Below are 12,011 nucleotides of genomic sequence, written 5' to 3'. Positions count from 1 at the left end.
TATTTTTTATTTTTGAGAGAGACAGTGTGAACGGGGGAGGGGCAGAGATGGAGGAGGGAGACACAGACTCCGAAGCAGTCTCCAGACTCTGAGCTGTCAGCACAGGCCCGATGTGGGGCTCAAACCCACGAACTGCGAGATCGTGACCTGAGCTGAAGTCAGAACGCTTAACCAACTGAGCCACCCAGACACCCCTCTTGAAGGACATTCTTAAGTGAAATTGGCCTTAAAAACATGAGTGTATAGTGGTAAAGAATACACAGTACTATTACTAATAGTACCACTGCCTTGAATCGTGATCTGTTGCCAAAAATTTTACTGTCCGTTGCTTTTGTAACATTGTTAAATATCAACATAATGAAAAAGGCAAATAATGTCTTATGCTATTATGATGATGGTTTGAACCCCATACAACCCTGAAAGAGTTCATGGACCATACTTTGAAGACTTTCATAGTAGACACTAAAATATTTGAATAATTAATAAATGAATAATAACTGTCACAATATACCTATCTATTCCTACCTTCTTATTCTGCTTCCCCCACACCCTATTTTGCTTTCCTTCCCCTTTCCTGCTTTTATTGTTGACTGTCTTCTTTTTTTCTTACAGCTGGCTGAGAAATTATTTTAATTCTTTTGTTAATTAATCAAACATTTATCTCATTTGCTTTCCATGAAGTTTAAAGCTAATCTTTGTATCCCTATATTCATTATGGAACAGAGAAGGACTTTGGGACAGTTCAATCTTGTTCCAGTTATTTCCATTTTATTATTTTTTGCATTTTAGTTCTATCTTATTCTGTGAAAAATTTCGGATGTGCAGAAAAGTAAGAAAGTTGGACAGTGCTCTCCTGTCTATCAGCCATCCGTATTTACTTGCTACATTTGTTTCATCTAGACCTCTTCTTTTACTGAAAAACTTGAAAAAATGTTAACATTTTATTGAATTTGATTGATCTAAAATTACTATTTTGGAGTGCCTGGGTGGTTCAGTAGGTTGAGCATCTGACTCTTGGTGGTTTCACCTCAGGTCATGATCTCAACGTTCTGAGATCTAGCCCCGCTTTAGGCTCCAGGTTGAGCATGGAGCCTGTTTTAAGATTCTCTCTTTCTGCCCCTCCCCTACTTTCTCCCTCTCTTTTCTCTCTCTCACTCTCTGAGAGAGTGTTTGTTTTTGAGAGAGAACGAGAAAGAGAGAGCACTAGCAGGGGAGGGGCAGATAGAGAGGGAGACACAGAATCTGAAGCAGGTTCCAGGCTCCGAGCTGTCAGCACAGAACCAGATGCGGGGCTCGAACTCACAAACTGTGAGATCATGCCTGAGCCAAAGTCAGATGCCCAACTGACTGAACCACCCAGGCGCCCCCCAAAATACACACACACACACACACACACACACACACACACACACACACACACACACACACATATACATGCATACATACACATATTATATATATCCATGTATATATATATAATTTTTCTCTTTTTTCGACTGGAGCTATTTGACAATGGCGGGAATGCCGTTCCTTATAAATCAATGTGGTCTTTGTCATTGAAAGTATTCAAAGAGAGGATGATCAGTGAAGGGATTATTCCTAAATTGGAATAACCTACTGCTTGTTTTTTAATGCTATTTGTAAATTTTTTTATGCTATTTAAAAAATTCAAATAATGCACATGAAATAAAAGCTGTGAGTTCCTTGCGCCTGTATACTTACGATCTGCCTGTCTGCTTTCTTTTCATACAAGTGGAATCCTGCTATGTATGCTGTTCTGCAACTTTTTTCTTTTTTAATTTTCTATTTTTTAATTTACATCCAAGTTAGTTAGCCCAGTGCTTCATCCCCTATGTATAATACCCAGTGCTCATCCCACCAAGTGTCTTCCTTAATGCTCCTTATCCATCCCCCAACCCACAACTCCTCCACCAACCCTCAGTTCTCTGTATTTAAGAGTCTCTTATGTTTTGTCCCCCTCTTTGTTTTTATATTATTTTTGCTTCCCTTCCCTTCTGTTCATCTGTTTTGTATCTTAAATTCCACATATGAGTAAAGTCCTATGATATTTCTTTCTCTGACTGAATAATTTCACTTAGCATAATTCCCTCTAGTTCCATCCACGTAGTTGCAAATGGCAAGATCTCATTCTTTTTGGTTGCCAAGTAATACTCCATTGTATGTATATGTATGTGTGTGTGTGTGTGTGTGTGTATGTATATATATATATATGTGTGTGTGTGTGTGTATATATATATATATCTCAATATATATATATATATATATATATATATATATATATATATATCTCACATCTTTATCCATTCATCCATCAGTTGACATTTGGGCTCTTTCCATACTTTGGCTATTGTCGATAGCGCTGCTATAAACATTGGGGTGTATGTCGCCCTTCAAGACAACACATCTGTATCCCTTGGATAAATACCTAATAGTGCAATTGCTGGATCATAGGGTAGTTCTATTTTTAGTTTGAGGAACCTCCATACTGTTTTTCCAGAGTGGCTATACCAGTTTGCATTCCCACCAGCAGTGCTGAAGAGATCCTTTTTCTCTGCATCCTCTCTAACATCTGTTGTTGCCTGATTGTTAATTTTAGCCATTCTGACTGTTGTGAGTTGGTTTCTCATTGTGGTTTTAATTTGTTCCCTGATGATGAGTGATGTTGCACATCTTTACATGTGTCAGCCATCTGGATGTCTTTTTTGGAGAAGTGTCTATTCATGTCTTTTGCCCATTTCTTCACTGGATTATTTGTTTTTTGGGTGTTGAGTTTGATAAGTTCTTTATAGATATTGGAACTTTTTTTGATAAATAGTAATCATGGCTATTTTTCTATGTTAGCACATTTAGATCCATTTTTTTTTAAGTTTTATTTTATTTTATTTACTTTGAGAGAGAGAGAGAGAGAGAGAATCCCAAGCAGGCTCTGTGCTCGAACCCACAAACCATGAGATTAGTACCTGAGCCAAAGTCGGCTGCTCAACTGACTGAGCCCCCCCCCGACGTCCCTCCCCCTTTTTTTTCTTAATTTTTTAAACGTTTATTTATATTTGAGAGAGTGCGTGAGCAGGGGAGGGGCAGAGAGAGGGAGACACAGAATCTGAAGCAGGCTCCAGACTCTGAGCTGTCAACACAGAGCCCTGTGCCCGACGTGGGGCTTGAACTCACAAGCTGTGAGATCATGACTTGAGCCAAAGTCGGATGCTCAACCTACTGAGCCACCCAGGTGCCCCCCGTTGCTGAAGATTTTTAAAGCAAATCTTAAATATCATTTCACTCCTACTTCAGTATGCAACTCTAATATTTTAATTGTTATTATTTAATAATATTCTGCTAATATTTTCTTATATAACTATAATTCCATTATCACCCCTAATAAAAAGAATAGTATTTTCTTGGCATCATCTGATATCCTCTTCAGATTTGTCTCAGAAATGTCTTTTTTAAAAAAATAATGTCTGTGTAGTTGGTTGTTTGACAAAGACCCAGACAAGAAGTATACCTTTGGTTGTTAAGTCTTTTATGTCTCTCTTGTAATCCCCTCTCCAATTTTTAGGACATTGGCTTGGCTGGAAAAACTAGGTCAGGTGTCCCGTGGAATGTCTCACATTCTGTATTTCTCAACTTGTCATATTGTAACTTGTTCTTTTAGTGTCATTTAATTTCTTTATCCCTTGCATTTCTGTAAATGGAAGTTACCTCTAGAGCTGTGCTGTCTAGTCCTAGCCATGTTAGTAACCACTAATGGATTTTAAATTAAAGCATTTGAATTTAAATACAGTTAAAAATTCAGTTTCTCATTGCACTGGCCGTATTTCAGGTCTTCAGGAGCCGCATGCAGAACATTTCTGTCATTACAGAAAGTGTTGTTGGACAGTGCTGATCTAGAGGCTTAATGAATTCAGGTTCAATATTTTTGATGAGACTACTTCACAGGTGGTGCTGTGTTGCTTTGTATCTGTCACATCAGAAGACACATGTCTGGTTGTCCCACTTTTAATAATTTGTTGAGATTGAGAAGGTAATGGTCAGCCTGACCCCTTATTGTAAAGCTTGCCATGTTTAGTATGAATAAAGACAGTTTTTCTTCTTCTTTTGAAATCTCCAATCTTTCTTTTTCTTGACTTACTACATTGGTTTAAACTTTTGATAAAATTGTTGAATAGGAATGTTGAGTTAATATTCTTGCTTTGTTCCCAGTTTTAGGGATTAAGTTATTTTCAGTCTTTGATCATTAAGTATGATATTAGTATAGTTTTTCATAGATGTCCTTTATCAGATTAAGATTAGTCTTGCTTTTTGAGTCTTTTTTTATAAATTTTTTTTATGTTTGTTTTTGAGACAGCATGAACGGGGGAGGGGCAGAGAGAGAGGGAGACACAGAATCTGAAAGAGGCTCCAAGCTCCGAGCTGTCAGCACAGAGCCTGACACGGGGCTTGAACTCACAAACTGTGAGATCATGACCTGAGCTGAGATCAAGAGTTGGATACTTAACCGACTGAGCCACCCAGGGTGCCTCTCTATTTTTTAAGTTTATACTACTCCATAATACTATGAAGGTATAATACTTTATTTTTGAGAGATAGAAACAGAGTGCAAGTGGGGTAAGGGCAGAGAGAGACGGAGACACAGAATCTAAAGGAGGCTCCAGGCTCTGAGCTGTCAGCACGGAGTGGTGCTCAAACCCACAAACGCAAGATCATGACCTGAGCCGAAGTCGGACGCTCAACCGACTGAGCTGCCCCGGCGCCCCTTGAGTCTTTTTATGATGAATTATGTATTGAATTTTGCCATGTTTTTCTGTATTAAGATAGTTACATGGTTTTCTCTTTCATTCTGTTAATGTGATGAATACTACTGGTTTTTATTGAATGTTATACCTTACATTCCTGGGACATGTTTTAAATTCATATTCCCTCCACATTTTTCTTCTAGTTTCTTAGTTAAAAAAAAATATTATATACATCACTATCAGTTTAGCTTGGAAATCTCATAGGGCACAGTATTTTTACTATGCTGAAAGAAATCTTAAACTCTGAACAAAATTACTAGATTTTTAGGCATGTAGTTTTAAGTTTTTCAGTTTAGAAATTGCTTCACATTATGAGGGAATAAATTTCTTCAGGCATTTTCTTTTCCTTTTCTAGTTAGTGGATTCGTTCTGTCATGGTATGCCTTGGGAGAAGGATGGCAGATATGGTGTGGGGCCCATCAGTCAGTTGCAGTGCTATCCAGAATGATTAACTTTATTTGTGTAGAATAAGTTTCCTAGCTGGTTGCTGTAGGATTGTAGATTATGACTGAGCTTAGCCAAGCCATTGATTTGCAGGTACATTGGTAAATGAATAAATTTCAGACCTTTTAAAACACGACTTTATCTTAACTAGAATTTTGTCTCTTGATTCAGATACTAAAATATTTAGGATACATTAGTAAACTATCTTTGGTTGTCCGATCACATAGCTATTAAATGAGCAGAAGAGAATTGGCTCTTAGGAATCTTTCTGCAGTTCTTAGTTTTAGGTCACTCAACAAAGTATTTTTTATTTTTTTTGTTAAAAAAATTTTTTTAATGTTTATTTTTGAGAGAGAGAGTACAAGCGGGTGAGGGGCAGAGAGAGACACAGAATGTGAACCAGGCTCCAGGCTCTGAGCTGTCAGTACAGAGCCAAATGCGGGGCTCAAAGCCACAAACCATGAGATTGTGTCCTGAGCTGAAGTTGGATGCTCAACCAACTGAGTCACCCAGGTGCCCCAAAGTATTTTTTTCCAATGTAAATTCAAATAATTTTACTTTTAGATTTATATGTAAAAAACAAATGATAATATGGAATGTTTAATAGTGTTTACTTGTGTACTTTGATGTAATAATGATACTATAAACATTAAACCTTTCTTTTTTTAGGCACAAAAATCTCAAGCCAAGAAATCCTGGACAACAAGGACAGGCACCATCTTTAAGTCAGCAACAACAAGTACTTCCTAAGCACAAGACCAATGAAAAACAAGAAAAGAGTGAAAAACCACAGAAACGCCCCTTGACTCCTTTTCACCATCGTGTTTCTATTAGTGATGACGTTGGCATCGATGCAGATTCAGCTAGCCAAAGACTTGTGATCTCCGCTCCAGATAGTCAAGTGAGATTTTCAAACATCCGAACTAATGATGTAGCAAAGACTCCGCAGATGCATGGCACCGAAATGGCAAATTCACCTCAACCACCCCCACTCAGTCCTCACCCATGTGATGTGGTTGATGAAGGAGTAACTAAAACACCTTCAACTCCTCAGAGTCAACATTTTTATCAAATGCCAACACCAGATCCCTTGGTTCCTTCTAAACCAATGGAAGATAGGATAGACAGTTTATCTCAGTCTTTCCCAGCTCAGTTCCAGGAAGCTGTAGAACCTACAATATATGTCGGTACAGCAGTAAACTTGGAAGAAGATGAAGCTAATATAGCCTGGAAGTATTACAAGGTTCCAAAGAAAAAAGATGTAGAGTTTTTGCCTCCTCAGCTTCCAAGTGATAAATTCAAGGATGATCCAGTTGGACCTTTTGGACAGGAAAGTGTAACATCAGTTACAGAGTATGTATTTTTTTAATAGTCACTATTATAATTTAAGGGTGGAAATGATGTAAGTTCTTAATACTAGGACTCCAGAATTGGCTTCAGGGTAGGATTTACAATAATAATAAATCCTGTAAATATTAGTTTTGCATAATTTCTTTACTGTGATTTTTCCTTAGGGAGACTCATTATTATGACATATTTTAGTCACAAAAAAGTGGAGAAAATAATAGCACTTATCCATCAAACAACTTAAAGATTTTGAATATCATTAGAACTCTTGTGTACTGTTTTTTTTCCTCCATTCTTCCTTCGTCTGTCCTAAATTTGGTGTTTATCATTTCTGTACATGTTTTTATACATGTAGCTCTAATTAATTCATTTTAATTGCTTTATAGTATTTGTTATGAATATACATAATTTATCTACTCTCTTAAAGGTGGACATATTGGTTATTTCAGTTTTTTCCAGTTACATAGGATGTAATAGTGAACTTTTTTGTACACATTTCCTTATGTACTTGTATAAGATTTCTCTAGGGAATACATCTCAAAGTGGAATTACTGGGCCATGGGGTTTGTCCACATTCAGCATTAAGGGTCATTGTCACGTTGGCTCTCCAACTATACCAGTTTACACCTTCATCAACCAGCAGAGTATGAGAATGATCTTTTCATCAGCATTTGGTATTACAAGCCTTCAATTTAGCTAATTTTCTATATGCAGAATGGCATCTTATTGTCTTAATACATGTTTGAAAGTAAGCATTTATTTAAAATGTTCTTTGGACATTCAGGTTTTCTCTTCTGTGAATTGTTTGTATATCCTATCTTTTAGTCCCATTTTTCCCCCAGTTCTTTGCAAGTTCTTGCTATCAATCTTCAAAAAAATTTTTTTTAATTAAAAGCATCTTTAATGTTTATTTATTTCATTTTTAAAAAATATGTATTTATTTTTGAGAGACACAGTGTGAGCAGGGAGGATCTGAGAGAGAGGGAGACAGAAAATCCAAAGCAGACTTCCAGGCTCTGAGCGATCAGCACAGAGCCCAATGCAGGGCTCGAACTCATGAACTGTGAGATCATGACCTGAGCTAAAGTCAGACACTTAACCTACTGAGCCACCCAGGCACCCCCTGGCTATTAAGAAATAGTATCCCCTTCTTAATGTTCTGTACCTTTTTTTTCTATAGAATTTATTTTCATCTTTTTCTTTACTGCTTCTCATCACATTTTTTTCATTTATTTTTTAATTAATTTTTTTTTAACATTTATTTATTTTTGAGAAGCAGATAGAACAAGCAGGGGTGGGGCAGAAAGGGAGACACAGAATCTGAAGCAGGCTGTAGGCTCTGAGCTGTCAGCACAGAGCCCAGTGCAGGGCTTGAACCCACAAGCCGTGAGATCATGACTTGAGCCAAAGTCGGATGCTTAACTGACTGAGCCACCCAGGTGCCCCTCTTATCACATTTTTAAAATATAATTATTGTTTCTTCCTACACATTTTTGAATGAAGGAATAGGGGAGCTGATTGGTAGGCCTTACTCATTCAATAAGTTATTTAGCTTATACTATGTATTAGTTTCATACACTGCTTTATGATAATGGGGTTGGGATATTTTGGAGGGGAGACCTGGTACCTAAAATTGCAGAATGAAGGGGATCTTGGGTCTTTACCAGGTAGGTTATTCATTTTTTTAGAAAAGAAACCCTGTTGTTCCTCCATTTTCAGCTCTAATTTTTCATTTCTGTCTAGAAATACAGGTTCATATTTTCTCTGAGTTTTTGGTCATTTTGGCTCTCTTGTTGTGGGTTACCATCCCCCCCTCTTGCATATTCTAGGCCATGAACTTTCTCTGCTGTGTTTTATTGATTTTGAGTTTCCCTGAGACTAAGTAAAATGTCCCATTTGTAGCCTTTGTCTCCTTTTCCCTACTGTTAAAGATTTATTCTTTCAATATTCCTTGTTATTTTAGTAAACCTGTGCATCTTATCTAGCTCTTTGAATCTTAAAAATATTCTAGTATGGGTTTTTTTTTTTGTTTTTTTTTTTTCAGTTAAAATTAATCTAGATTTGAAATTTAGGGACTTTAGGATACCTTTTGATCATGGAAAACAACTAGCTTATTTAACAGGCAGATAGTCTCTTGAAAACAAATGATGTCTTGGAAACAAGTCTTAAAAAGATCTTAGTCTCATTTGTGCTGGATATAATATAAAAGTCCTGAGTACTTGCCTGAAACTACTTTTGGTCTCCTTGTTTCTGTACTTCTCCTTTACATATATTCCTACACAGTAGAGTGATCATTGTAGGTTAAATGTTAGATGTTACTCATTTGCTGAAAACCCTCCAGTAGTTTCCCTCTACATTTAAGATAAAATCCAAACTCTTTTTCCTCATCTGTAAGCTTCTACCCAGTTTCCTGTCTAGCTAGTTCTTCACTCTTATCTATTACTGCCCTGTTTGCTTTCTGATTTTGAGGCATCAGATTTTCTGGTTATTCCTTCAGAAAGCCAAGCTCGTTCCTTTTTTTTTTTTTTTAATTTTTTCTTAAAGTTTATTTATTTTTGAGAGAGACAGAGACAGAATGCGAGTGGGTTAGGGGCATAGAGAGAGGGAGACACAGAATCCAAAGCAGGCTCCAGGCTCTGAGCTGTCAGCACAGAGCCCGATGCGGGGCTCAAACCCACAAGCTGTGAGATCATGACCTGAGCCGAAGTCAGACGCTCGACCTCAACCGACTGAGCCACCCAGGTGCCCCAAGCCAAGCTCATTCCTAATGGCCTTTAGTATTGTATTACAGATGCAGGGAATAGCTCACCCCTTCTTATTCAGTCCTGCTGAAAAGTTACCTCTTCAGGAGGTAGTTTCCTGACCATTTTATCTAAACTATGGCTTTTCTTCACTCCCCAAATCACTACCTACCTTGTACACGGTTTTCATTTTTTCCTTATATATATCATCCTATATCATCCAAAATCATATCATGAATTTGTTAATGATCTTTTCCCTATTAAAATACGAGCTCTGTGAAGGCAGGGGCTCTCCGTCTTGTTTACTGCTGTATTCCTCCAGATTACACACAAACATCCCTAGAACAAGTCTAGGCACATAGTGCACATTCAGTAGACGTTTGGATAAATTAAACAACAGTATATTCCTAGGGTTACTTTATGATTTTAGAACTTATTTTCCTTCTAAATTATATTTTCTTATTTAATATAAAAAATGTAGTGTTAAGGACGAAAAGTACTGTTATGAATATTTTAAAAACTTAAGAGGTGAGTTTATGGGCATATTGTATTTATAAGATCAAGAATTCTAGCCATGACTTTAAAAAAGTGTATTAGCTGATTGTATGCAGGAGCATCTGTAGGTGAAATGAAATGAAGGTCTCTTAGAAGTTTTAGGGGGTGCCTGGGTGGCTCAGTCAAACATCTGACTTCGGCTCAGGTCATGATAATCATGGTTCATGAGTTCAAGCCACGCATCAGGCTCTGTGCTGACAGCTCAGAGCCTGGAGCCTGCTTCGGATTCTAGGGCTCCCTCTCTCTCTGCCCCTCCCCTGCTTGTGCTCTTTCTCTTTCAAAAATAAACATTAAAAGAAAAAAAAAGTTAATATAGTTGGGGTTGCCTGGGTGGCTCAGTTGGTTAAGTGTCCAACTTTGGCTCAGGTCATGACATCACAGGTTTGTGAGTTTGAGCCCTGCATTGGGCCCTTTACTGTCAGTTCAGGGCTCGCTTCTCTCTCTTTCTGCCCCTCCCTTACTTGTCTGTTCGTGTGTGGCACGCTCACTCTCAAAAATAAACATTAAAAAAAATAAGTTAGTACAGTTTAACATTAGAATCTGTTTTGAAATTGTTTGACATTTTTCTCATGGAATAAGAATGAGAGGATACAAGTATAATGTAGAAAAGTAGCTGCAGAGTAGAATGGTGCTGGGTGGTGATTATTTAAATTAAGGAAATAACATGCTTCCACTTGTTCCTGGTCACCATTTTTTCTGCTTTGTGAAAAGAAAAGACTGAATAAAAGGGTGGTGTTTTTGTTTTTTTTTTTAATTCTGTGTCTTATGTGAGTATTGTTTTAGTTACATTAGTTACTAAAATGTGTATTATGTTACAATTTGCTTTTGCATAGAATCCTTTTTTTATTTTAATAGATTAGAATATGGAAAAAAGTAAACAGGTTTAGCTGCTTGCTGTATGAACTAAAACATTTATGGAACATAATTGTTCTGTACTTGATAGAAGTTTTTTGGTTTTATGTTTTAATCACGTGAATATTTTGTCCTTGTAGTTCCTCTTGTATGGCAGTAGCTCTCAATTGGAGCAATTTCTTATTCCCTCACTCATACCTTCAGGTGACATTTGACAGCGTTAAGAGACAATCTAGATTGTCATAACGGGGAATGTGCTACTGGCATCTGGTAGGTAGAGTCCAGGGATGCCGCTAGATACCCTGCAATATGTAGGACAGTCCTCCGCAACAAAGCCCAAAATGTTCATAGTGTTGAGGTGCCTTAATATCATGAATAACTTTTACAGAAATTTGAACTCTGGAATAAGTTATTAAATTAGATAGGCCAAACATGTTTACTGATTAGTTTTACTAGGGAGATCCCCCATACTATTTTACTATACAGTAAAATACCTGGTGTGGGCTTCAGTGTTTGCATTATGCTAACAAAAGTTTTGTTTTGTTTTTCATAGTTAAAAGGATCTTATTTGGATAACTTAGTGATTCAGGTACCTACTATTAATATTACTTGAGATAGGATGTCATGAGGATCATCACTCAGGTGATGTCTCCTGTCATTGAAATAAATTCTATGAATTAATACTCTTCTCGATGGCATTTAAACACCTGTCTTGAATTCTTTTTTTTTTTTAATTTTTTTTTTTAATGTTTATTTATTTTTGAAGGAGAGACAGAGCACTACCAGGGGAGGGGCAGAGAAAGAGAGAGAGGGAGACACAGAATCTGAAGCAGGCTCCAGGTTCTGAGCTGTCAGCACAAAGCCTTACACAGGGCTCGAACTCACAAACTGAGATCGTGACCTGTGCCCAAGTCAGACGTTCAACTGACTGAGCCACCCAGGCAACCTTTGTCTTAAATTCTTTATAGAAGCATTGTCTAGGTTTAAAGATATAATATGATCAAACCTTTTCTAGTCAGAGTAGTCCAGTCAGAAGCCTAGATTGCTTTATATGATAAATTTCTGAATTCATATTACTAGGTAAATTCATATTACTGAATTCATATTACTAGGTAAACCTGGTAAATTTCTATTCTTTTTCCATACTTTGAGTTTTGAAAGTATTTAAATATATGGCGGTTAATTAGGGGGCTGTTGCAACTCCTGCATTCTTTTGCCCTTTGGAACATTATCTTTTTAAATTCATATTCTTCAAATA

The 12,011-nt window shown here is 37.1% G+C and overlaps 1 protein-coding gene across 1 annotated transcript in view; it reads left to right on the top strand.

Annotated features, from left to right (window-relative positions):
- The window catches only part of MED13 (mediator complex subunit 13), a 109,873-nt gene that overhangs the window by 44,337 nt on the left and 53,525 nt on the right, over window positions 1-12,011 (top strand). Inside the window, exon 9 of the mRNA XM_047080928.1 lies at window positions 5,928-6,611. Coding sequence (XP_046936884.1) covers window positions 5,928-6,611 — 684 coding nt within the window. The remainder of the gene's footprint in view (window positions 1-5,927; window positions 6,612-12,011) is intronic.

The sequence above is a fragment of the Lynx rufus genome, unplaced genomic scaffold (genome assembly GCF_022079265.1).
Source record: "Lynx rufus isolate CCGP_SWC_20201006 ecotype Redwood Valley unplaced genomic scaffold, mLynRuf1.p SCAF_18, whole genome shotgun sequence".
Classification (NCBI taxonomy): domain Eukaryota; kingdom Metazoa; phylum Chordata; class Mammalia; order Carnivora; family Felidae; genus Lynx; species Lynx rufus.
Note: the sequence above shows the minus strand (reverse complement) of the source record. Positions and strands in the feature narration are given on the sequence as shown.